General features: G+C 42.1%; 1 protein-coding gene across 2 annotated transcripts in view; it reads left to right on the forward strand.

Annotated features, from left to right (window-relative positions):
• Window positions 1-24,740, forward strand: part of SIK2 (salt inducible kinase 2) — a 67,213-nt gene that overhangs the window by 10,300 nt on the left and 32,173 nt on the right. For both annotated transcript variants that reach the window (XM_066639380.1, XM_066639381.1), the window contains exons 2-4: window positions 1,458-1,574; window positions 6,627-6,690; window positions 20,477-20,638. In XM_066639380.1, coding sequence (XP_066495477.1) covers window positions 1,458-1,574; window positions 6,627-6,690; window positions 20,477-20,638 — 343 coding nt within the window. The remainder of the gene's footprint in view (window positions 1-1,457; window positions 1,575-6,626; window positions 6,691-20,476; window positions 20,639-24,740) is intronic.

The following is a 24,740-nucleotide window of genomic DNA, read 5'->3' on the forward strand; positions in this document are numbered from 1 at the left end:
TGAGCAGGGCAGTTTTACATTGGCCCTATAGGAACCACAGCAGTGTTGTTGGCAACATCAGAGATGTAGAAGACGCATTATCAATGTTCTCAAGTATGTCTCTTAAAGCCCAGTCCTATCCAATTTTCCAGGGCCGGTGCAGCAATATCAATGGGGTGTGTGCTGTGTCCTGCCGTGGAGGGACAATTGTATAGCCCTCCTCAAGATATGGGAACATTTGTTCCCTTACCTCGGGGCTGCATTGTGGCTGCGTCGGAGCTGGAAAGTTGGATAGGATTAGGCCCTTAGCTACCCCATCACCAATAGATGCTAAATCATTTTGTGTTTCATTGTATAATTTGTAAGTTGCCTTGGTGGGGATTAAGAATGAAAGGTGAGGTGCAAATATTTTTAACACATTCAGTAAGTATAATCCAAGACCAATTAAATGTGATATACCAGAAAAGAATTGAGAGCACCTTAACATTTTAAGTTATGGACCCACTGGACAAAGAAGTATTTCACTGAATATAAATCCAGAAGATTCTTGTAATCCTTTGAATAAATAAGGAAGTGCAGATTTTGGCCCCATCTCAAAGACTTGAGGCATATAATAATGTCCAGTTGAAACGAATGGAACCCCATACTGCGTGGACTCTGGTCACAGCCCAAGTAGCCTACCAATTATTCTGACAGATTTTGTGACTGCAGGTCTGCATGAAAGAAGACATCCTCCAGTGGAAGGGCCTCTGATGGCAACTTTTATTCTTACTAACCAGATTTAATAGAAGACCTCGGCAAAGCACTTCTATAGTATGTGTTTGTGTGCATGCATGCACATGTTCTTGGTACACACTGATGGAGTTCCTTTGAGAAGTAAATGGATTGGAGATTGGAGTGATGGTGTTCCATGGAGTAGTTTTAGTTCTACATTCATACTTTTAAAACTCACTTTTAAAATGAATGTACATGAAAAAATGGAAAGGTCTGCACCACGCTATTGCATGAATGGAGTTCAATGGATAAATGGAGAGACATGAAGAAACTATTACAGAGGTCTATGTTTCTGTTTCCAAACTGTCTCTAGAAGGTGTTGGCCCCTTCTGTCATCTTCTCAGTCATTTAGTTGCTGGAATCTCCAAGTATTTGCTTATTTTTAAATGCTCTGCTTCCTTTGTTTAGGGTGAAAAGTACGTATAAGAGAATACAGTTGTGTTTTGTTGGTGTTCTGGCCATGAAGGTGGGTTCTTTCTTCCTGATCTGTGGGAGGTATTGAATGACTGTGGGCTAAAATGTTAGACTACTCCTCTATTTGTAAATTCTTTACAAAATGTGTTTGTAAAAGTGTTGCAAACATAACTTAAAAAAGATACAAAGGAAACAAAAAACTAGGTCACAGCAGTGTATTTATAACCTTGGTCATTCCTTGATTTGGCAAAGCTGATTTTAAGACTTTTGTTTGTTTGTTTTGGTTCTAGGTGGCAATAAAAATTATTGACAAATCTCAGTTGGATTCTGTCAACTTGGAGAAGATTTATCGTGAAGTGCAGATAATGAAAATGTTGGACCACCCGCATATTATCAAGCTTTATCAGGTATGTCACCATCTTGCCTACCAAGTTAAGGGCTGAAAGGACTTAAGTCCTTTACCCAGTGAAGTGCTCCATGGTTGACTGTAGCCTAAATTCCTGACTGGCGATTAATAAATGCAAGTTTACAAATCTGAAATAATTGAAATGTGTACACTTCAAAGTGGTGGGGTGTGTGTGTTTAGTTAGTCTAGTTACTCTTTGTGAACGTTGACATCGGAATGGCATCTGAATAATTCATTAATTCACTGTGCTGAGCAGCCATCGGCAAGGGGAGAGGATGTCTGAAAGTTGATTCAGTTAGTGCAAGGCTCCCATTGACAGGAACAGGCCTAAGATTCTGTTCAGTGTGGAAACTCGGTGACTAGAGTATAGAAATCTCTCTCTTTTGGCCAGTCAGCCGCCGTCAGTCCAGGCTGGATCAATGGGACTTAGTCCCTGATGAGGTCCTTTCTAAGCCTAATTGGTAATTTTATCTAACCGCCCTCATGAGCGTTCTGTATTGCAACCCACAATTTTACAAACTTCATAGCGTGAAACAGTAAAGATGGGATAGAGCTTCTATTATATGTTGTTCTAACTTTAAAAAAATTGGAATAATATATATTTTTTTAAAACTACAGGGTTTTCTGTCCCCATTATGGCATTCAGTTTTTGCTTAGACCTGAAAGGCTTTGGGGAGTGTTGTGTTCACTCATTCAGTAGTGACTAGTTGTGTTTCGGTTTTAGTCTCTATTTGGGTTGCTAGTACTTAAATCTGAACCTTGGGGTCCATCTGTGCTACATATTTAGATGGTGATACATATTTGTTTAAATGTCACTGCTTGCTCCAAGGAATCTTTTAACTGTTTTGTGAAGGTGCTGAGAATTATTTCGTAGACCACCCTATTCAGAACTACAGCTACCCACATTTCTTTGTAGAAAGCTAAACAAACTTGAAACTGACTTAAATGTGTTGTGTAGCTGTGTCTGTATTAATTCTTTGTTCATGACATGCCCTTGTGTGCAAGCAAGAGTTTCATCTTGCACATCAAATAAACAGTACTCTAGAAGCTTTTGTCAAAACTTTTCTAGGCCCTTGTGCCCTTCATTAGAACCCATGTGCCTAGTGGTGTGGCCAGTACCACACCACTGCATAAGTTTGTGCACAGTACCACACACACATGCATAAGTTTGTATCTTACCACACAGTACCACACACACATGCATAAGTTTGTATCTTAAAAGCCAGAGTATTAGGAGAGTTAAATATTGTACAATGTTAGTTTAATTTGGTGTTTTAGTTTAAGTAGGCAGGAGTGTACAGCTGAAGCCAGTGTTGAGGTTTTTGCAGTTTTGCTTTGCATGTGGTGTCTCGCTTGCATTGAATATTGACAACCTCAATCAAGTGTAGATGCTGAGGATAATTGATATGGTCATTCAAAAATGCACAGTGTTCACTGGAACAAATAGAACTTGCTGCAGAGCACTGTGTGGACTGAGATGTCAGTGGATTGTGTCCATAGTAAACTGAAGCCCTTGTTGTGAGACAGCTCTGTTGTTCCTGTGACTGCCATTAAATGTTGAAGCTTCAGGCAAAATAGAAACCTTCCAGTTAAAGAGCAAATATTAGATTAAATGAGAAGTCTGTCTTGTTAGCTTTGATTTCACTATCGAAATTCTCTAGTGAGTCTGTTACTAAATTGTGTCTTAATCTTGACAGTGCTCTATAAATCAAGGGGATAATTCTGATTGTATGTAACAAAACATCTTTCTCTGCTTTTTCCCCACATTGGAATACAGAAACTCTCTCTCTCTGTGTGTGTGTGTGTGTGTGTGTGTGTGTGTGTGTGTGTGTGTGTGTGTATTTACACACACACACACACACACAGACACACACACACACACAGGGCCTCCTGATTCAGGAACCCCCAAGAATAATAAAATCCATGGATTTTGGGGGCCCTGTAATCATCTGGTGGTGATGGGAGCACAACTCACAGAGGCTGTGTGAGGTCTCCCCAGAGGTCTCTGGGAGGCTTTAGTAGGTCACTTCTGGTTTTACAGGAAAACCAGATATGAAAGGCCTTCCATGTGGGTCGGACCTGCAAGTTCAGGGACCCCCAGATAATGAAATGCGCTGATATAGCAGGCCCTGTGTGTATGTGTGTGTGTATTCTTGAACCTCAATCTGTGGAGTCTTGCTAGCTACCATTCATCCTCCTCCTGCAAAACAGTTGCTCTAAGACAGGGGTGCTCAATAGGTGGATCGCGATCTACCGGTAGATTGCGAGGCAAAATGAGTAGATCACGGAGTGCCGACCCCCCCCCCCCTTTCAGGTGCCTCTGGGAGGAAACGCCGGGAGTAAGGCCCATTGTACTCAATGGGGCTTACTCCCAGGTAAGTGTGGCTAGGATTGCAGCCTCACAGCCTAATCCTAGGCATGTCTACTCAGGAGTAAGTCCTGTTATACACAGTGGGGCTCAAGGTACACCAACATACATTGTACACATAAATGTTATATGTTATGATGGCGCGAACATTGTAAAAAAACTCTGGTAGATCTCCGGGCCTTGCTGGGTTTCAAAGTAGCTCTCGAGCCAAAAAAGTGTGAGCACCCCTGCTCTAAAATGTCTCTTCTTTTTAGAAGTAGCACCCTTCATCTTAAACTGTCATGCTTGTGGAATAGTATGGAATAATGGCCGCTAAGAGGTTAGTTAACCATTATGAACCAAATGTACATTTATGCAGATACAGAACTAATCTTTCACAGAGCAGTGACACAGGGTAATGTGTTTCTTTTCATGAAACATGCATGTAATGACTTTATTAAAGAGAAATGAGAGGAAATGGAATGAAATGCAAAGTAGGATTTGTTAAGGGCAAGGTTAATGTGAGTTTTGCACTTGCTCTGTAGACACACTGAATGATGCGATGGAAATAACAAACAGCATAATCTAAAAATGTAGTGACTGTCCATGAATTGTATTAAACAGATGCCCAAAGACAGAATTTTGGTAGGGCATGAAACTTTATTGTGGAATTGCAACTAATTCCACTTTGTTTGAATCTTACTTTTATACTTTCTGTATATTTTCTGTATATTTTTATACAGAAGAGTCTTCTGCTGGCTTAAAGTGACTCAGAGCTACAACTTACTATTATATTTACTAAAAGCATTTCTGCCTTGTCTTTCTACCATTAAGATACTCAAGGAAACTTAGGGCCCAATCCTATCCAATTTCCTAGTGCCGCTGCAGCCATGCTGATGGGGTGTGCACTGCATCCTGTGGAAGGGAGGCTGTCAAAGATGCCTCCTCAAGGTAAGGGAACATTTGTTCCCTTATTTTTGGGTTACATCGTGGCAGCACCAGTGCTGGAAAGCTGGATAGGATTGGGCCCTAAACTATCTAAATGGTCTTGATATTTGTATAGCGATGGCAGTCTGTGGTCTCCCATTGAGGACTTCTGTGGGGGGGGGGGGGAGAGGCCAGTTCTGGAAAAGGCATTTTAAATTCATAGGTAGTAGTTTCAAATTTTGAAGCATTAGTCCTTCATAGAGCTGAAAAAAAACAATTCATGTTTTTTAGTGGTTGATATCAAGCTCTTTTACACCCAGGTGTCTGATGCCTGGTGGGGGGTGGAAGTTCCTTATCAGGAACTCCCTGACAAGGGAGTTGATAAGATAGATTAACAGTAATTTGAATACATAGTTCTAAATTTTCTATGTTGTTACCAGTGGTGGTTTGCTGCCTGCCCTTTGCTTGGTTTTTTTATAGGCCTCGTGGCAGTCCACTTTATTGTCTCAGCTCAACTGGGAACAACTGCCATTTGACTTCTCCTGTCCCAGCTCTGTCTCTGTTAGCAGTCAATCCTCCTGGTTGCATCAGAGGGAGAGCAAGTAAACCCCCCCCCCCCTTTTTGCTTGATCAGACCAACTGCCATTTGGGGCCTCTCTCCCTCAGTGGCTACTCTACCTGATCAAAATAAGTTAGTGATTTTTGTTAAATAACTGTTAGCTGAATTTGCTGGGTTTAGCTTCTTTCATCATTTTCTTTATTGGTTCTTCAGAAATAATATACTTGTTAAAAAAACAACACACCAAACACTATTGCAGTGGTTTCAAGGCTGCAGGAAGAATAAAGGTAGACAATTCAAAAGACAGCATTGCCTTTAATCATATTAAAAATGCCAGTTCTTAAGATAGTTGACAGGTTATTTGTTAGTAACATATTAAATGTTCACAGGCTAAGTCAATGTTGCAGGCAGGTAACCTGCCAAATAGCTAAAGGACTGAGGGGTTTATTTGTTTTGTAGCTTGTGTAACCAGTTCAAAATATAACTTAAAAGAAGGGTACCCAGGAAAAAGACAACTAGCTAATGAGAGGATGATCTGGGTAGGCTTACTTTGAATGTATGTATATATAAAATGCATACAAAGTACAAAGTTTTTTTCAGTGTACTTCATATGCTTGGACAATCATTTGGCTGTCTTACCATGTTATCCTTCATTTGGCTGTCTTATCCATGTTGACCCAATGCTTGGTCAAATTGACTTTTACAGGGAGAAGTGAACTGTTTCCAGGTAGATGAATCCTCCTGGTTTAGCCTTTGTATCCTTGCTTTCAAGACTAGAAGTGCATTGCATCACTTTCTCCCACAATGATATTTAGTTACCTCAGAGAGTGAGCTGGACTAGACTCCAGTGCTAAAACCCAGGTGCTCACAGTGCTTAGTTTCCCCACAAAGTCAGAAGCTCAGTAAAGCAGTTACTCAGATGTTCTGGTGTCAGTTCTACAGCTTTCAAGCAAAGTCTTGCAGTTAGCGCTGGGAAATCGCAACAGGCTGTTAAAGATCTTCATGGTCAGGAAACAAAGCCACCCCCTTTTAAGGCCCCAGTTGAGAGAGTGTACTTAATTGTGCCTTTGACTGAGTCCTTGAAGTAACCTGGGATTGTTGGGCTTTGCATGGCTACCTGTGGTGAGTTTGGAAAAAAATTTGAGAAAAAATGTTTCCAGGGTTTTGCTGTGTTTTCCCCTTTCCCCAATTAAGCTAATGTGCAATTTCTCCATCAACAGGTGATGGAGACCAAAAGCATGTTGTACCTTGTGACAGAATATGCCAAAAATGGAGAAATATTTGGTAAGCCTTTTCATTTTAAAAATAACAGGATAACTTATTTCAGCAACTGGGTGCTGTGGCTTATTTGGGAATTGTTTCCTCTTTAACTCATAATATCTTAAAAGAACCTTAATATCTGTACAGCATCCTATGTGGTGTGTTTATTGTATGAGCTTAAACTTTCCTTTGAACGAAGTCTGTATCAAAATTTATGAGCATTGCTCTATTATTTATGTTAATAAGTCAATCTGATGTATACCAAATTACTGTTTCTCAGTGGTATAATTCACCTCCCTCACTCTGGGGGTGAAAATTGTTAAAATGTTAGCACGACCTGGCAAGAAGTAGCCTTGTTTTCTTGACTTTCCACTTGTCCGTATATTGTTTCTTTGCAAACTTGCTATCGTTTACCCTTGCAAAATGGAGTAAAATATAAGCTTCTTGATTTGAACTTGAACACATTGCCTTAATGTACCAACTGACGTGTGCTAAGTTCATATAACATTTGTCGTTGTGGTTGGATTGCTGTTTCACTATGCAGAGAAGACGGCACTGCAGGTGCAGCTTGCCCCATCCTGGCTCTCCCAGTTTCATTCTGGCAGGCTAGTATGAGGTTGAAGAGAAGCAGGACAGAAGAGAGCATCACTGCGGGGTTTTTAGAGGTGGGCCTGTTCTCCAGGATGTGGACTTGGCGACCCAAAGTGTTGGTGATAATTTTTGGAAGGGGATTAAACTGGTGAGATTTGCTTGCATGCCTGTTCTAATGTTATGGTAGACTTCATGTTTGTGTTTTTTTAATAGCTCCAAGTCTCATAGCGGAACTTGTTTTAGTGGCGCTATACCTTTAGCGACTGAGATCAGGGACTTGGTATATTGGGACAAGCACCCTATTGCCCATCTTAGCACCAGGATTTTCTCAGGGAACTAGCAGCATATCTACAGAGCTTAAATTCTAATAAGTAAATGGATGATGCTCCTTGGGTTTTTGTCAGTGTAGAAGAGGTGTTGCATATGTTTTGCAGAGTTGCTGCCTAATAAGTTTACTTCTAAAACAAATGCTGTAGGTTGTCATCTTGCTTTGTGACTGCTTTTGTATAGTTCGCACAGCAAGCTTTTCCTAGTTTGAGCATCTGCCCGAGACAGGAATGCACACTGAATATTCTGTTTAAGCCTTGCAGTTTACTGGGGCTGCTTGTCTCAGGACTTTGGTTGGTAGGGATATCAAACTAATTTTGGATATCAAACAAAGTGTTCTGGGAACCAGACCATGGTAGTGACATTCTTAGAAGAGACTTGATGAATTTGAACCTGTGACTTTCAAAGGTTTAATTTTGAAAAGGAGGTCTAAGCCTGTCTGTGAGTCCTGTCCATCAATCCTAGAAGTAATCTTCCTCCCCCACCCCCTCTTGGGTATGCAAGGAGAAGTTGTAGTTTCTCATTGGTGAGAGAAGAGTGAGACCTTCCTTTGAATTCAATGAACTAATAATCTACAGCGGTATAGAGTGAAGTAGGACCAACTTCCAGACTCAAAGAGGATGTTGCCTTCACCAGGTCAACACTTATGTTGACATTGACTGGCAGTGACTCTTCAGAGTTTGACAGCAATTCTTTTTTGTGTTCCTAGAGATGCTGGGGACTGAAACACAGACTTTCTGCGTGCAGAGCATGTGCTCTACCACTCAATACCCTCCTCCCCTCCCTTTTAATTGGGCAAAGGAGCAACTTGCGCAAGGATGTTGTAAAACCATTTAAGGAAAGGATGCTGAAGCATCTCTTTGAGGTGGTTTTAACTTAATTGTATCCAGCCACCACACAGTCTGGCTGGACCAGTGACCCTTTGTGTGCTTTCCAGTGTTATAGTGGTTTTAGCCAAGTATGGTGGATATTGGATGACAGAATTAAGGGCACTCTCCTCATATATCATGTGTCATGGTCTTATCTGGCAACATGATACCTCTAAGCACATGGTTTGGCTGACAGTCACATTTGCATTGACTTTTCTAGACATTAATTGGTGTTTTAAATGTTGTAACTGGTCTCGTTGAGGTGGTTTCCATTTTAACATAACTTTTTAGGTTTACAAGAGTAAAGGCATAAATGAATATGCCCTAGAGAACATGTGCTCCTTTAGTCTGCTGTTGGACTCTTTGTCTTGTGAGATGTAATCATGTAAACTTTTCATGCTTCTGTAAAGTGGGAGGATTTTGACTTTGTTCTGCTTTTGTTCATTTGGCAGCAAGGTGGACCGCATCCCAGGTTGTATTTTTATTTGAGAGTGCAGTACTCCATGGTGTCTATACTCTTTTAGTATCCTAAAATGTTCATATATTTGGTCATGTATTCCTCCTTCTGTCCCTCACATCACATTTGTTTCACTTTGCTCGTTGGGAAAATGCAGCTCCTCAGTGCTAGCTTACTGAGAGACAGACTGGTCTACAATCCTCTGTGCTATCTCTGCCTTGAAGTGTGAAATGGGAGTGAGTCCTTGCTGTCTCTCAGTTGCGATATGGATCTTCAGTGCTCTGGGGAATCTCTTGGGAGGAAATTCCTGAATGAGGGCGCCGGCCTTCTTGCAAGGACAAAACCAGGGTTGTCCTTTTATTTATGGTCAGTATCTTCTTCTGCACTGATTGTTGTTGGATTATATCCATGTGGTGTCAGTGAAGTTTCCTGTAATTCATAGGAGATGTTATTTAATGAGGCTAACAACCCACAATGGGGTATTACAGTGCTGTGTATGTGTATCACTGAACACAGCACTAGCAGACTCTGGGCAAAGGGGCTTAGGTATTGCTTGGATACAGAGCAGCAGGTGAGGTTTATATTCTTATATGAAGTCAAAATGTAACTAGTTGGAAGTGGGAATAGTGCACCACCCTCCTGATTATGCTTCCTGTAGAGCAAAAAATAGTAGAATCACAGCAAGAGTACTTGTTAAAATGTTGGCTTTTCCAGTGTTTAAAATGCTAAAACTTTCCATATATTTTAAAAACTATTACGTTGCATCCAAAGGAAGTGACTCCAGAGTAAGCGCTGTTGAAATCAAAGCACTCAAGTCCCGCTATTTTGATGATACTTCATTGGGATCCACTTAGATACAACCTAATGGTCTTTCTTCCAAAGGAACTCAAGGCAAGAGGCTTGGAATTCCAAAGAACTAAGTTTGTTGTATTTCTATCCCATCCTTCAGATTAAAACCCTCTTCAGATGTCTTATGCTACTTAAAACATGAATATGCACTGCAACAAATCACTTAAAAAAATACACCCACACACATATAATTACATTAATCTAAGAGACCTGCACAGATAAAACTGTCTTCATGTGGAACACATGTGGAACAGGCTGAAAATGGGAAAACATTCACCTTTGTTTTGCTCCCACCACAGGAAATGGCTATGAAAGGGTGGGGGAAGGGCCCCTTGCATGCTGCGGTGAAGCTTTCTACAAAACTTAGTGCTTTGCACCCCCTCTAGCTACACCACTACCCCAGCAGAATGCATTTTGTTGATTTTGTGAGCAAGCACTTGTAGTCAGCTTTCAGAAGTGGCTGGGTATTGGGCAGTGCTGCATCCAGTCTCAAGTTACTTGGAGATTACAGGACTAGTTGCACTCTGTACGATCACAGAGGTTAAGTTTTCTTGCCTCATTCAGAACTGTTCAAGGTAGAGCTCAGCTATAATATCCCCACAGAATAATGGTTTGATAAAGTCTCTGTGATGGTGAGAACTATTTTAGGAAGCATACTTCCCCCCCATCTACAAGTGTAAAATTTCAAATGAGCAAGCTGTCAGTATTCATGTTTTAACTCTCTCTCTCTCTCTCTCTCTCTCTCTCTCACACACACACACACACACACACACACACACACACACACACACACACACACACACACACACACACACACACAGAGAGAGAGAGAGAGAGCTGACTGCAGCAGTGGTGACTTTAAAATAAACAACAGATCTTGTTGATCTTTTTGAGCATGAATTTTTTTGATGTGTCTATCCTGAAAGACAAAATGTATGGTTGCTTCACCCAGGAGCAGGACTGACTGTGTTCCAGAAAACACGTCTGAAAATGGACTTGAGGTCTAGAACTATTTGCTTGTTGGTATCTGAGACATTCTGGAAAGGACAAAGCGACACTGTAGCAACAAGGAGATAATATCCTTGTTAACTTACTGTCACTAATATAAATTGCTAGGCACTTGGTGGGGAGGAGAGAGCCTCACTGGAGGAAAAGAGGGCCTGCAGGCTGCCAAGAAGAGCAACTGGAATAAAGTTCTATCAGCTTGTGGCAATAAGACCTTTTCATGATTGGAGAACCGAGGAGGTGGAGGCTGGCTGAGGGTGCCCTCCTGTTTGCTCAGTGGCTTGGCCTCAGGCGAGACTGAACTGGCAGCAGTTTTTAAGTCTGTTCTAGTCACTAGCCTATATTTTCCTAAACTCTTATTGTGGAGCTGTACCTTTCTGTGCCCTGGGTGTTGATCAGTGTGTACAGGATTGGTTTTTAAAAGAGCAAGGAAGCCAAGGCTGCTGTTGATAGTGCACGTCGGCAAAGAAAATTTAAAACTGCATTTTTCAGGTGAAAGGGTTCCCCCTCTCTTTCTGCCAAACATTTAATTGGTTTGTATTAATTTGCCCTTCTTAGCCCAACAGCCTATGAAATCGAACCTTGCTTCTGGTCATGCATGTTGGAAACTTACTGTTTTCTTGGCTTTCCTTCCATTTACCTTGGTGCTTGGGCAGTTGCACACTGTTTCTTGGGCACCCGCATACATTCTGCATACTTACAGAATGTGATTTTTGACAGCATCTCCTGGTGACACTGTTGAAGTATTCTTACTGTGACCTCATCATTGCTTTGGTTCTTGTACCTGAAACTTTAAAACCTTTTTCAGCTTTCTTTTTACTGCTATTCTTCAGTCAACTAGTAATAGCAGAGAATCTCCTACGTGGAAAGGTGGTGTTGGATCTGCCCGTCAGAGTTTTGGTTCCTTCAGTTTCAGTTCTTCAAAAACAATCCTGGAAAGAAGTACTTGGCATGGGATGTGTCGCGCATTTAGTACAATGTGACAGAATCATGTTGCTGTATTACGGATGAAGCCAAATGGACGTTTGAAGTTGGGCTGAAATATCTTGGATATTCAGATTTAACAGACATTTTGGTATTAATGGACACCCCCTCCTTTTTTTAGGCCACTAAATCGAGGGTTCGCTGTGCTTCCTGAGTTTTTGGTCTGAACCCTGCAGTAAAATAAGCTCTGTCCCAGTTTCAGCAAACAGTGGCTCAAATAAAAGGAGAGGGAACATGGATACTTGCCTGTAAAGCACTGCACAGTTTGATGTAACAAGGTGCCAGTAGGCAAAAAGAGTATTTTTGTTTGTTTGTTTTTTGTTGTTTTTTTGTCCCTGGCTCATGAGAATCTGAAGGGGAACCAGCATTGAGAGAGGCTTCAGTGCAGTGGTGCCCATAGTTTTTCTATAAGTCTTTGTGATTGCTTGAAGTTACATCAAGGAAAACTTTTTAACCACCACACCCCAATTTGTTTTTTCCTTTGAATTTTTTTTATCCTCTTTTCATTTTGTAATCCCAGTGTACCCAAGTTTTTTAACCTCTGACTTCTTGTGTTAGACAGTTTTGGGGGGGAAAAGTGTCATACTTTGCATATGTATTTGCAAAAACTTCACAAATACCAGCCAGCCTACTTAAAATGTTTTGTAACACATTTAAGTAGGCTGGTTGCTTTTGTGAAGTTTTTTGCAGGTCTGCTTTACCTGTTCTTTACTGATTACAAAAAAGAAAGTTGAAAAATAATGAACAGTTATTGAGTTTTTCCCTGCATTTCTTGCTGTACCACAACGCAAGTAAGCAATAATGGAACTATATAATGAGATAAAGCAAACAAAATCAGAAACACCCTGATGATGAAAGCAGTGGGTGGCATCCATGCTTCGCTTCCTCCATGGTGGATGTTGCCCATGATTGTGTACTGGACCAAGTCGAGAGCTTTAGAAAACTCCTAATCAAGCCAGTCAATATTAATTCAGCATGAGAGCTGCTTTCCCCATTCTTTGTTTGAAAAAGAGAGAATAATTCCATGGCTAAAGTTGCCATTCTTATATCATTAACATAACCAGAACAAAAATGGTAGTGTGGCTGTGAACAAGCAAGTGGAGGTAGCCCAACTGTGCGTACGCAATTGGCTTCGTCCTTATTAAACCTTCCAAGACACTGAAGAGTTCATTCCAAGCTGGTTGTGTGTGTGCTGGAAGTTCTGGATCAGAGCCAGCCCTTAATGCTTTGTGCAACAAGTGTTTTCCCAAGCCTGCCTGTCTCTTTTGCATATTGGCACAAAAAATGCTTTAGCAATACCTGATGAAAGAGTCCAAATGTCTGGTATCTCTTTTGAACTCGATCTCGGCTGGATCTTGTGCTTTTGAAATAAAGATTGGGCTTTTCCAAACCCTACCCCAGGTTTTTTATTCATCCAAATAAGGAATGTACTGCTCAGACCAGGGCAGGAAGCTGCTTCACTTCCAAGTAAAAGGCCTGTTTGTTCCACCTATTGTTCAGTTTAAGCCTGTGGTGACTTCCAGTTTCTCCTGAATTATCCCCAATAAACAGCAGTGTAAGGAGAAGGTGAAGCATGGCCATGATGCACGTTATAGCAACAGCAGAGAGATGGCTAAGTCATTGTAGGGCAGAAGTCAAATTGCAACACTCCAGCTACCTGTCAAAGAGAAAGGAAACCACAATTGGTGCTATTTGACTGTCAATTTGGAAAATGCCACATAAGAACAAAGGAATTCCTTCTCTTAGCGCTGAATTTTCTTACTTTTCGACAAGAGAGTGAAGTGTGTGTTAGGTGTCAACACTGGATTTTGCTGTGCCCTGTATGTATTGGTTAACTGTGGTTCTTTGACTCTTGTCATACAATATCCCCAATAAGTGAGCCCTCATCCCTGGAGAAAAGCTGAAGCTTAAATTATTATCTTGGAGTCAGCCCCTCCAAATCTCCTTAGAGCAAGGTCCAGCTGTTGTGTCAAAGTGTCTGCTGTGAACAAGAACTGTTGTTGTAACCAACTAGTTGGCTTCTGTCTAGAATTGTGCTCCATTGTTTGGGTAATACAAGTTAACACCCATCAGCTTTCAGTTTTAAAATTTTAACAAAGATGATCACCACAGTCTGAAAAGCACCATAGAATTTGAGAGGTGGCTGCCTAGTACATATGTTGTACCATTAGCTTACACAGTGCCCTGCAGAGTTGCATGTACAACCTATAGGCAACATGCTTCTAAGGATCTTGCCATCTAATATAGACCATGTAGAAACAGAACAAGGACAGACAGGGGTAAGGATGAAGTACATGACCAAATGCTTTTGCGCATACTTGAAACTTGCTTACAGTTGGAACCCTCCAAACCCTACTAAACATTTCAGGTGCTTTTGGGAGCCAGAAACCACAAATAATGTTGGTGTGCTTGGAATCAGTGTTGAAATGGCTTTAGCTTTATCGTTAACTTCCTATGTTCAGTGTGAGCTTTTGCAGTATTGTCTTGTTCCTCATTTTGGGAAGTGAGTCCTGTGATGAATGGACAGTGGATCCTCCTTATAAGCCTTCCTTTTCCCCTGCCTCTTGCAGTGTTTCTCTTCATAGGTTTTAGCTGAGGTTGTAAAATGCTTGAGCGTGCTAGAAAGAGGAGTTTGGGAAGCTGACAAATTGAGATAGAGTTTATATTCTGAAAAAATCATTAATGACATCCTTTAGCATCTGCTTGGTGGGGAGGTTACCCTTGCAACCATCTTGGTCATCTAATTAAGTCAAAATTGACCTGCTTGCTTGGAGGCATTCCATACCTGTCACGATTGAGAAATTAAATTTTCTAGGCCAACCCTGTTTGGCCCATCTGAGTTACATAACCAGTTTGACTGAAATCCATAAGTAAAACCATTAATCAGATCTGATGATGAGATTATTACAGACAGAAGCACGGCTTGCATCCACCATTGCTTCATCTCCCGTTTACATTTTTAAAAAGTGAATGCTTTGATCTGTTCTTGTGAATGTGTTTCCAAATAGTCTTGGTGCATGAGAAGTAGAATTCTGACACCTCTGGTTTCCATATCTCCTTGATGCTGAAGCATTATCCGTAACGTATCTTTTGTGAAGGTTCTGAGTTTTTACCATATAACTCCCTGTCCCAAACTTGTGCAGTGAGAAAGTTTCTTCAGATATTGTACTTTCAAGCAGTTTAATATTGCTGTGCTCGCATACCAGATCAGAAGGAAAGCTCTTCAACCTCTCCAGACTGAGAGCAAAGTCCAAAGTCCAGCTGAAATGTCTGCGTGACTTCCTCTTTGCCGATGATGCAGCTGTCACTACCCACTCTGCCAAAGATCTCCAGTAGCTCATGGATCATTTTAGCAAGGCCTGCCAAGATTTTGGACTGACAATCAGCCTGAAGAAAACACAGGTCATGGTTCAGGGTATTGACTCACCTCCCTGCATTACAATCTCGGCGCATGAACTGGAGGTTGTTCATGACTTTGTGTACCTTGGCTCAACGATCTCCGACACTCTTTCTCTCGATACCGAGCTAAACAAGCACATCGGTAAAGCAGCTACCACGTTTTCCAGACTCACAAAGAGAGTCTGGTCCAACAAGAAGCTGACGGAACATACAAAGATCCAGGTCTACAGAGTTTGCGTCCTGAGTACACTTCTGTACTGCAGCGAGTCATGGACTCTTTGCTAACAACAGGAGAGGAAACTGAACGCTTTCCACATGCGCTGCCTCCGACGCATCCTTGGCATCACCTGGCAGGACAAAGTTCCAAACAACATAGTCCTGGAACGAGCTGGAATCCCTAGCATGTATGCACTGCTGAAACAGAGACGCCTGCGTTGGCTCGGTCATGTTGTGAGAATGGATGATGGGCGGATCCCAAAGGATCTCCTCTATGGAGAACTCGTGCAAGGAAAGCGCCCTACAGGTAGACCACAGCTGCGATACAAGGACATCTGCAAGAGGGATCTGAAGGCCTTAGGAGTGGACCTCAACAGGTGGGAAACCCTGCCCTCTGTGCGGCCCGCTTGGAGGCAGGCTGTGCAGCATGGCCTTTTCCAGTTTGAAGAGACACTTGGCCAACAGTCTGAGGCAAAGAGGCAAAGAAGGAAGGCCCATAGCCAGGGAGACAGACCAGGGACAGACTGCGCTTGCTCCCGTTGTGGAAGGGATTGTCACTCCCGAATCGGCCTTTTCAGCCACACTAGACACTGTTCCAGAACCACCATTCAGAGCGCAATACCAGAGTCTTTCGAGACTGAAGGTTGCCAACAACAAGCTCGCATACAGAGATTAATTTCTGCAAATCTTACAACAGGCAACGCCATTTCTCACTGCCTTATCCTGCACTGAAATGACAGGTTTTTGGTGTCTGTCTAGTACAGCATCCTGCTGCTTGCAGTGGTCAAGCAGATGCCTATTGAAATCCTGCATGGGGAAAGAACAAATGCAGACTGTATGCTGGTATACACAGTGGCTTGCAGTTGTGCTGACCAGGGAGCTTCAGGTGAGGAAATCTGTGGGTTTTATTTAGGGGAATGGTTGCACACATTCAACACGCCTGCCTGCTGCATTTGCCCTCTTGCCATCTGTATGGCTCCGGTAGATGTTTGGGGGATAGGTGCGATGCAGTTGTTGCCTTGGAGCCTTATCCCTGAGAGGTCCCTGCTTTGTGCTTCCAAATTGTTGCTGAAGTGCTGAACCAGAAATGTGAGAAGACGCCTCGCAACCCTTCTCTTGGTTTTGCAGCATAGGAATGCTTCCCCTTTTTATTTTTTCCAGAATATGTACAGGATGTTAGAGTAAGCAGTTCATACTTGTGCATGTGGTGTGTTCTATCTGCATGGCCATTTTAGAAATGGGCTATGTCAGAATGCCAGATGCAAGGGAGGGCACCAGGATGAGGTGTCTTGTTATCTGGTGTGCTCCCTGGGGCATTTGGTGGGCCGCTGTGAGATACAGGAAGCTGGACTAGATGGGCCTATGGCCTGATCCAGTGGGGCTGTTCTTATGTGTGTCATTGCTTGCAGGAGAGCAGGAGGTGATGCCAGGCACTGCATATTTTGGCTTATGTTTTTTTGTTTGGTCTTCTCAGTTTTGCAAGATAACACCTAGTTGCTGAGAAAATGAGAACAAATCTTCTTTCAACTACTGAATGGCAGAGGTGGGCAGCACTATTGGTTAAAGTCCTTTCTTAAGCCTTGGAGATCAGTAAGCAAAGAGGATTGCAGACTTTTTTTGTTTTTAACGTATTGAATAAAATGATGCAGCCTTCTAATGTGAGGCTATGTGAACAAATGACTTGTGTCTGATGAAGACCATAAGAGGCCTTGGGTATAATTTTAAAGTAAACCCCTCTGGCTGGTTAGAATACTTCTAGTTTAGCATGAGATTTTATGGTGCTGGTTCCTTATAATTGAGTAAAGTAGGTGAAGATTATAAGCAAGCTTTAGGTTGTTAAGAGAGGGCAAGCTTGGGATGGTGTTAAAAACACAGTTAATTCTCTTGCAAAAACAAGCAAGATCCCTGGCAAAACAGGGCGTATCTTACACAAAACTGCTAGACATCCTATTTCCCAAAGATATTTCCCCTTCCTACATACCCATTTATTTTCAGCGGCTTTGGTATTATTGGCTTGTTCTTGTGGAGTGGTATTGCTGTGTGAGGCTTTGGATGTGCTCTTACCAGCCTTCTGGTTGCTCTTTTCTTTGTATGTGAGGGTATCTTCTGTCCCTACCACCCATAGAAGCACCTGCCTGCATCACTGAAGATGACTCAGCCTCTATATAATGGGGGTGGAACTCACACAGACAGTCACAAGAGGAAAAACAGTGTCTAAAGAGAGTAAGAACCCTGGTCCTGTGCAAATGAACTAGGAGGCAAATGTCATTGATTTCAGTGAGACTTGCTCACAGGTAACATGTAGACAGGATTGCATCTGTGTCTTGTCTCATGGTAATCATACCATTCTGGTCTCATAAATTTGTCTATCCTTCTTGCCTTTTCACCCTCCCATCCCAAGCGGTCCTCCTGATGACCTTCATTCCCCTAAGTCAATCTGGAGGTTTCTCATTTCCTTATGACTCTGTTCTTTCTCCTTTGCTGCCCCTTGTGCCTAAAACTCCTTGAAATGCTAGTATGTCATCACCTCTCTCTCCCTCTCTCTCCCCCACCTTCAAATTCTTCAAATCCCTTCTCCTTTTTCCATGAAGCTTCACACAACTTCTTCATTCTTGCCCCCTGTTGAAAATGAAACCTGTGTACATGGGACTGAGCAGAAGGTACCTTTCCTCCCTCCTCCTCCTCCTCCTCCCATTCTTGAACTCTGGCTTGTAGGGCATTCATTTTGTTGGTGTACTGTGCACATGAAGATGAGAAAACACCATCCCAACCGGAGTGCTGTCCAGTGAAGTGTGTACAACCTCCAGATTAGAATGTAGATGTACCTTTCTTCTGACCCATCACATTAGCAGTCAACTGATGCATGGTTGGGGTGGGTGGGAATTGTACCTTGTAAAGTCAGCCTTTCACCTTTTGGTTCTTCTTTTTAGTACTGAACTTGTTTTTTAATGGACCCTGACATCAGCTGAGAATTCCTCTTGCAACATCATCAGCACTGTCCTGACTTTAAGATGTTCATAAAGCAAATCTTCTTTCATAATTGTCACCAAAGTCTGTCCATTGCTTTCTTCCGTGCACATACAAGTGCACTCACTTACTGCAGATTGTTTCATTTATTATGTTCCAATTTAAACCGAATTGAAGGCAGAAACAGTTATTCATGCAGTGCTTACAACAGCAGGCTTCGACAAAGGGATAAAATAAATGTGCAAATTTGCAGGCTGGAACTTTTTTACTTTCAGGGATGGAGTGTGGTGGGGAATGCCATAGTGATGGATGGAGCTGAGGAGATAAAGAAAGGAGTGTGCAGGCTCTTGGATTGATAGATTATCCTGTTAATTCTTAATGGCAGCCACTCAGTACATATGCTGTCCTCAGAACTTCAGCAAAGTGAGGGTACTCAGCTGTTAGCAAATGCCACCTGCACATTAGAATACTGAGAGCCTGTCATTCTGAACAGCCTGATCAGAAATCCATGTTCTGATATGTGAATATTGGGTCAGAATAATCCTAAAGCTGCCTATAGTATTTAGGGCCAAGTACCGTTTTGTATCTTGGATCCTAATCCACTCATGTCCTATTCTGGGATAGACCCAGTGAAGTCCAGTGGGATTGTTTTATAACAGGCGGATTGTGGTGAAATGCAGCCTTGATTTGTTGTGGTTCCTTGCCAGCGAAGTTCCTCTTTTTTTGTGTTGTACCATAAACAAACTGCTAAACCAGTACTGTAAACTAGATTTGTGTGTGTGTGTGGTTTTTTTAAACAAATTTGTGTCTGAATCATTGCCAGAGGACAATGTTTGGCAAGGCTTGTTCCTCCTTTCTGCTACGCTTCAGCATACTAGCTTCAAGATACATAAAATGCTGTTTACTGCTAAATCCCTAGCAACATAGGGATTATTGCCTTTGTCCATCATCTGTAGCATCTTAAAGCATATCAGTCCTCCTATGGGAATGACTGAGGCTGCATTCACCTCCTGGGGAATGAGAAGCAAGATGAGCTATATGGAACTAGAGGGTAAAGGGCAAATGTTAGTAATATAAGTGTAACTGAGAAGGGTGTATTAAAGTGGGCTGTTGCTTGGTGATTAACAAGATTCCAGTTGATTAATCAATTACTTTTGCATAAATTTGGTGCATGACTAAGCTCTGGATTTCTGATGGCAATACCTAGAGTACCCACTCATTTCATTGCTGATTTGGGCATTCTTTTTCCTACTTAACACAGATAAAATGCTTTGGTGTCTAGCTGATGGGAAGGGAGCCTGCAGGCAAAGGGACTCTAGTCACAAGGCCAGCCATAGGTGAACCCCCTGCTAGTCACCTTCTCTGAAGCCATATCTTTGGCGCATGGGGAAATGCCAAAATCTGTTTGAATGCTTAGCTATCCATTAATGTTGAGTCATATGATTGCATAGGTGAATTTCCTAACTTTTCCAGGGAAATAATTGTCCTACACTACCTAGCAAGAACTCTCTCTGTCTCTTCTTTAAACAGTAGTAACTGCATCTTGGTTTTGTGAGCAGAAACATTTGTTACAGAGCAGTGTGAACCTAGAATTGGTTAGGAATTCTCCCCTTCCCTTCCTTTTCCTTCCCTTCCCTTCCTTCCTATTTGACTGAAAATGTCATAACCTTCTAATCCACAAGAAAATGCAGTGTTCCATGTGCTTATGAAAACCCAGCCTTCTCCCTGTGCACTGCTATCCCTCACTACTTCCTTGTGTCAGTTTGCCTGCAAGCCAGTCATCCTTTTGTGAGTCTAATGTATATTCTAAATATTTTTAATTATGTGTTTAGTGACTTTACATTAACTCCCTGTTATAGAAGGGCTTAAGCCTTCCTCCTGAAAGCAGCACATGTAGTTGTTCCTTTCCAGCAACTGGAGAAGCAGCTTCCTTCTAGTAAATTCCTCTGCTAATTGTCTTCCTTATAGAGCTAGTAATGTAAGAACAAACATGTTGCATTACACAGGGGTAACTGTGATGTAATATGGCACTAGTCGGTCTGGGCCAGAGGGCTACATGTGGCCCTACCACCCACTTGCAATGTATATTTGAGAATCAAAACTCATTCTGCATGATTGACCCCTCAAACACTTCTTGTTTCCGCAGATTACCTTGCAAACCACGGCCGTTTAAGTGAATCTGAGGCCAGGCGTAAATTCTGGCAGATCCTCTCTGCTGTTGAATACTGTCACAGCCGGAAGATTGTACATCGTGACCTCAAAGCTGAAAACCTCCTGCTCGATAACAACATGAATATCAAAATAGCAGGTATCTCTAATATCTTTTTCCTTTGTACTGGTTTCTGAGATGTAAATCTGTCTCTCTCTTCCTAAAACCTTGCCACAGAAAGTTAGCGAACACTAAGAGGCAATGAAGAGACTGGCTTAATCACCCCTCTTGTATTGTGGGTGATATAGGTGGTTTGTGCCATGATACTGCTAAAAATAGCCCCTGCTTGAATTTTTCTCCTTGGTGGGGTGGGGTGGAAAGCAGTAATTTGTAGGATTTTTTTATTAATTTTGTAGTGTCATGATAACTCACAAGCACTGCCAGATGTGCAGGTTACAATCAAATTAATCAGATAACTGTTCAGTATGTAGAAATAAAGGAGAAGCTCAAAATGGAAACTCTCAGTTATTTTAGCATGCTTGATTTAATTTTAATTACCAATTTAGACACAGCAGATGTTCCTTGCAATAGGATAATTTTCTTTTGCCTCTGTATAATGCAGAGGATCCTTGGATTGCCAGACCAGAATTTCAAAAATGAGGGACACTCTATAGCTGAGCATTTTTAAGCTGCTGAGAGTTCTATAGAGCTGTGGAGTTCTTGGAATAAAAGATGTCTGGCAACTTTTCCAGATGGTGTTTAGCTCCAAGAAGGAGGGAATAATGACTGTTTAAGACTTCTTAGCATTACTTGCGTAGGGAGAGATGACAGGGAAGGAAGAGCAGCTGCACCAAGGGGGGGAAAAGAAACTTAGCAGGGAAGTGTACTTGTAAGAAGCAAGACCTGTGAAATTAAAATTCAACTGGGTAAATGTACAGTACCAATACCATTTAGCTTAACATGAGGTCACTAGAAACCATACACCTATCTCACTGTTCAGTATGCATAAACATGCACGCATGCTGGGCTGAGTCAATGCATGCTGGAGAGGACTTCTTGTTTCCTTTGCAAATTGCTAACAAGAAAAGACTAACTTAATGGCTGGTTCGCTTGCATCCCAGCGGACCCTTTGCAGTGTAGTTGAGCCTACTTATCTGTGGATTTGTCACAATATGAATCCACCGGGATCCCCGTTGAGCCAGATTCAGCCCAGCCTGAAGCCTCTGGAGACAACTGGAGCTGTGCTGGGGTTGCCTCCAGAGGTCATTCTGAGACGCGTGGAGGCTGTAATCCACGTGATTTGATTCACATGGGGTTCAGTATCTGAGGGCACCTGTACATGGGGTGTGAAAATGGAATTCACGCAAACTTGGATGACAAAGCTATGGGGCGCTTAACTTTAATAGCAAAAGACTTCGGGGAGAAGTACATCTTGATGAATCTTCAGCTTTAAAAAATGGCTAGTCAAGGAGAAGAAACATTGGAATTGGGTTTAGTCCTGGTTGGGTTTAAAGGGATGGCAAGCTATTAGGCATTTTGCTCTTGTACTGCTGGAACAGATAGGTCACTTGCATAAAGAGAGTAGCCTGTGCGATGTTATGTTAATAGGCTTGCTTAAAACACCTTCTATATATTCCCCCACTTTCCATTATGACCGGAAACTTTACATTGTAAAGCAGAAGTTGAGGAAATGTTCAGTTCCTTCTGCTTGGCCTCTTTTTGCTCTCTCAAGTTAGCCTCGTTTTTTCTCTAGCACGCCTGTTTCCAGAACTCGGCTTGAGAATATGTTATGAACAGAGAAAGGGTTGAAGGATAGAAAAAAGTGCAGAGGAAATGATCAACATGTATCCCATTTGTATTAAAGAACTCTGTGTACTTTGTGTTTTGCCAATTTCTGTGGCAAGAAACCAACCACCCCACCCTCCTTCCCTCTTGTTTTGCAGCGGCATCGCATAACGAATCAATTGGGGTTCTCCCTGTAGCTTGTCTATTAAGGCATCATATGCAGTACCAATCAAGATGGAAACGTCCTAGGCAATGTGTGTGGGGTGGGGGGTCTGGAATTCATTGGCTTATTACTGCTTGGTAGCAAAGATACATTTAGCCATCATGGCCAATAGTTCATAGATCTCCCTAAATTAGTCCAGTCTGTTTCAGCCAATGGCTTTTACCACCAGTGTCACTCTAATCTGTGTGGCTACACAGCTACAATTGGAGCACTGCGCAACTTTTTTCATGGAGCTCTGGAGCTTGGCAATTATGTCATCGCCAAGTGCTCTAGAGCTGCCCCTGCACAGATCCACAAGAGGTCTATGCAGCCACTGTCATTTTTACAGAGAACATTGATCACTACATCATTTTATATTAGATGAATCGGTAACTACGTATTTTAAAAAGCACTTAGCACTTCCTTTTTAAAATTCAAGTGTTTGTATTATGTCTCTATGATGCTTCATCTCTTTGTTTGCTTGAAGATCATGTTTGCTGTTCTCCAAAAATATCAAAATGTATGCTGACCACCTTTTAATATTTAATCTTTCCTTTCTGCAAGAATATTGTATTTTGCAATTAATATTTATTCAGACCTTCCCCATAGATCAGTGGTTCCCAACACTTTTTCACTTGTGTACTCCTTGGCAGTCCATTTCCATAAATTGTACCCCTCATATTAGCCCCATTCTAAAGCCAGCCCCGCAAGGCATTCTAATACAGACCTGTCTTGTCCTGCCATTATTCAGTTCTTTTTCAGGTGCCCCTAAAAGTCTTGGAAAATACCACTGGGGATACATGTACCCCAGTTTGGGAACCACTTCCCTAGATAGTCAGTGCTATCATGGAGATGAAGCCAAGCTTAGTGTTTGACACTCTTAGGCAGACAGCCATTTGCCATATAAGTGCTTTCCATAATGGACCATGTATCCCATTGGTTCCCAAACTGAGGCATGGCTCCCTGGCGATCTGTGGTACCCAGCCAAGGGAGCCACAAAAGTCTTGTGAAAAACCCAGTGCCGCATACAGTGTATAGGATTGTAACCCTAATGGGGAGCTGTGGGTAATAGCCCAGTAGGTCACAGGAGCCACCAGTTGAAAAGGTTTGGGAACCACTGTTGTAGCCATTTTGTGCACTTATCTCAGTGAAACTGTTGAGTGAGGAGGGGGAATCTTGCTGTTCCTCCAGGTTTTGGAACAGATTTGGAAGTTAGGTCATGTTTTCTTGAGCTTCTGTTGGCAGGGTAATATAGACAGTGGACTTGGAAAGTTGTCATGTTACACAAGTCTAGACTTTCTTTTTCAGAATAAAAATTCTCCTACTTGACCTAGAATGAAGAAGAAACAGTGGCTTATATTCTTGTTAGACTCAAGGAGATAATGCCATTCCAATGCCAGTTTTGTAGAAATATTTGTGTTCTGATCAGATCTTGCAGCAGTTTGTGATGGTCATTGTTGAGAGCAACTGCTGTCTGTTGTGAAAGTGAGGCTCTGCAGTATTTGTGTTTCAACAAGGCCTTTTTGCAGAGGGAGGAGGCAGGGCTAGTCTGATGCTGTAATTGCAGCAACTTGGAGCTTGCAGTAATGATCTTGTGTGCATTCACAGCTCCCCCATGTCGGCATTAGCTTCTATACAGGCTGCTAGGTTTAAGCCAAGTGAATGATCAAACTTATCTCAATGATCTGATTGTACTTGTGTCACTTGAAGGAAAGCAGGTACAGGAGACTGTTATTTTGAATGAGTGAGCAGAAGCCTTTTCTGCTGGCAGAGAGAGGATGCGTTGACGTCAGAACCAGGTGATCAATATTCAGTTCCTGCAGAAGGTCAGGTTTGTTTCTGTTCTGTTCCTACTTCTCCTTTTATCAGCTCCTCCCTACCCAATTGCTACCTTCCTCAAGTTACCAAATAACACAAAGAATCACAATCCTCTCTCACTCCTCCTTCCAGCACAAAGCTAAGTGACTTGACCTGTGCTAGCCAAACAGATTCACTTGATTAGAACTCTTTTGCTCTTTCTGCATAAAAGATTTTTTGAACTTGAGATTTAGAAAAAGAAAATAATAAAGCAAATCTTGAAGGTGGACAGGAAAACATTCTGGTTCTTGGCTTTCAGAAATGAAAAGCCATTCTCTTGAAGAATGGAAACCTGTGGGGGAGAGAAGGTGGGCCTAATGCCAACTAGCATGGGCTTTCATTCTCCTGCTTGGGATGTGGGCAGAGATGTACTGAAAGCTGGCCAGTTCTGTCCCTTTTCCTCTAGCTCAGTAGCCT

Source organism: Tiliqua scincoides, chromosome 11 (assembly GCF_035046505.1).
Source record: "Tiliqua scincoides isolate rTilSci1 chromosome 11, rTilSci1.hap2, whole genome shotgun sequence".
Taxonomy (NCBI): domain Eukaryota; kingdom Metazoa; phylum Chordata; class Lepidosauria; order Squamata; family Scincidae; genus Tiliqua; species Tiliqua scincoides.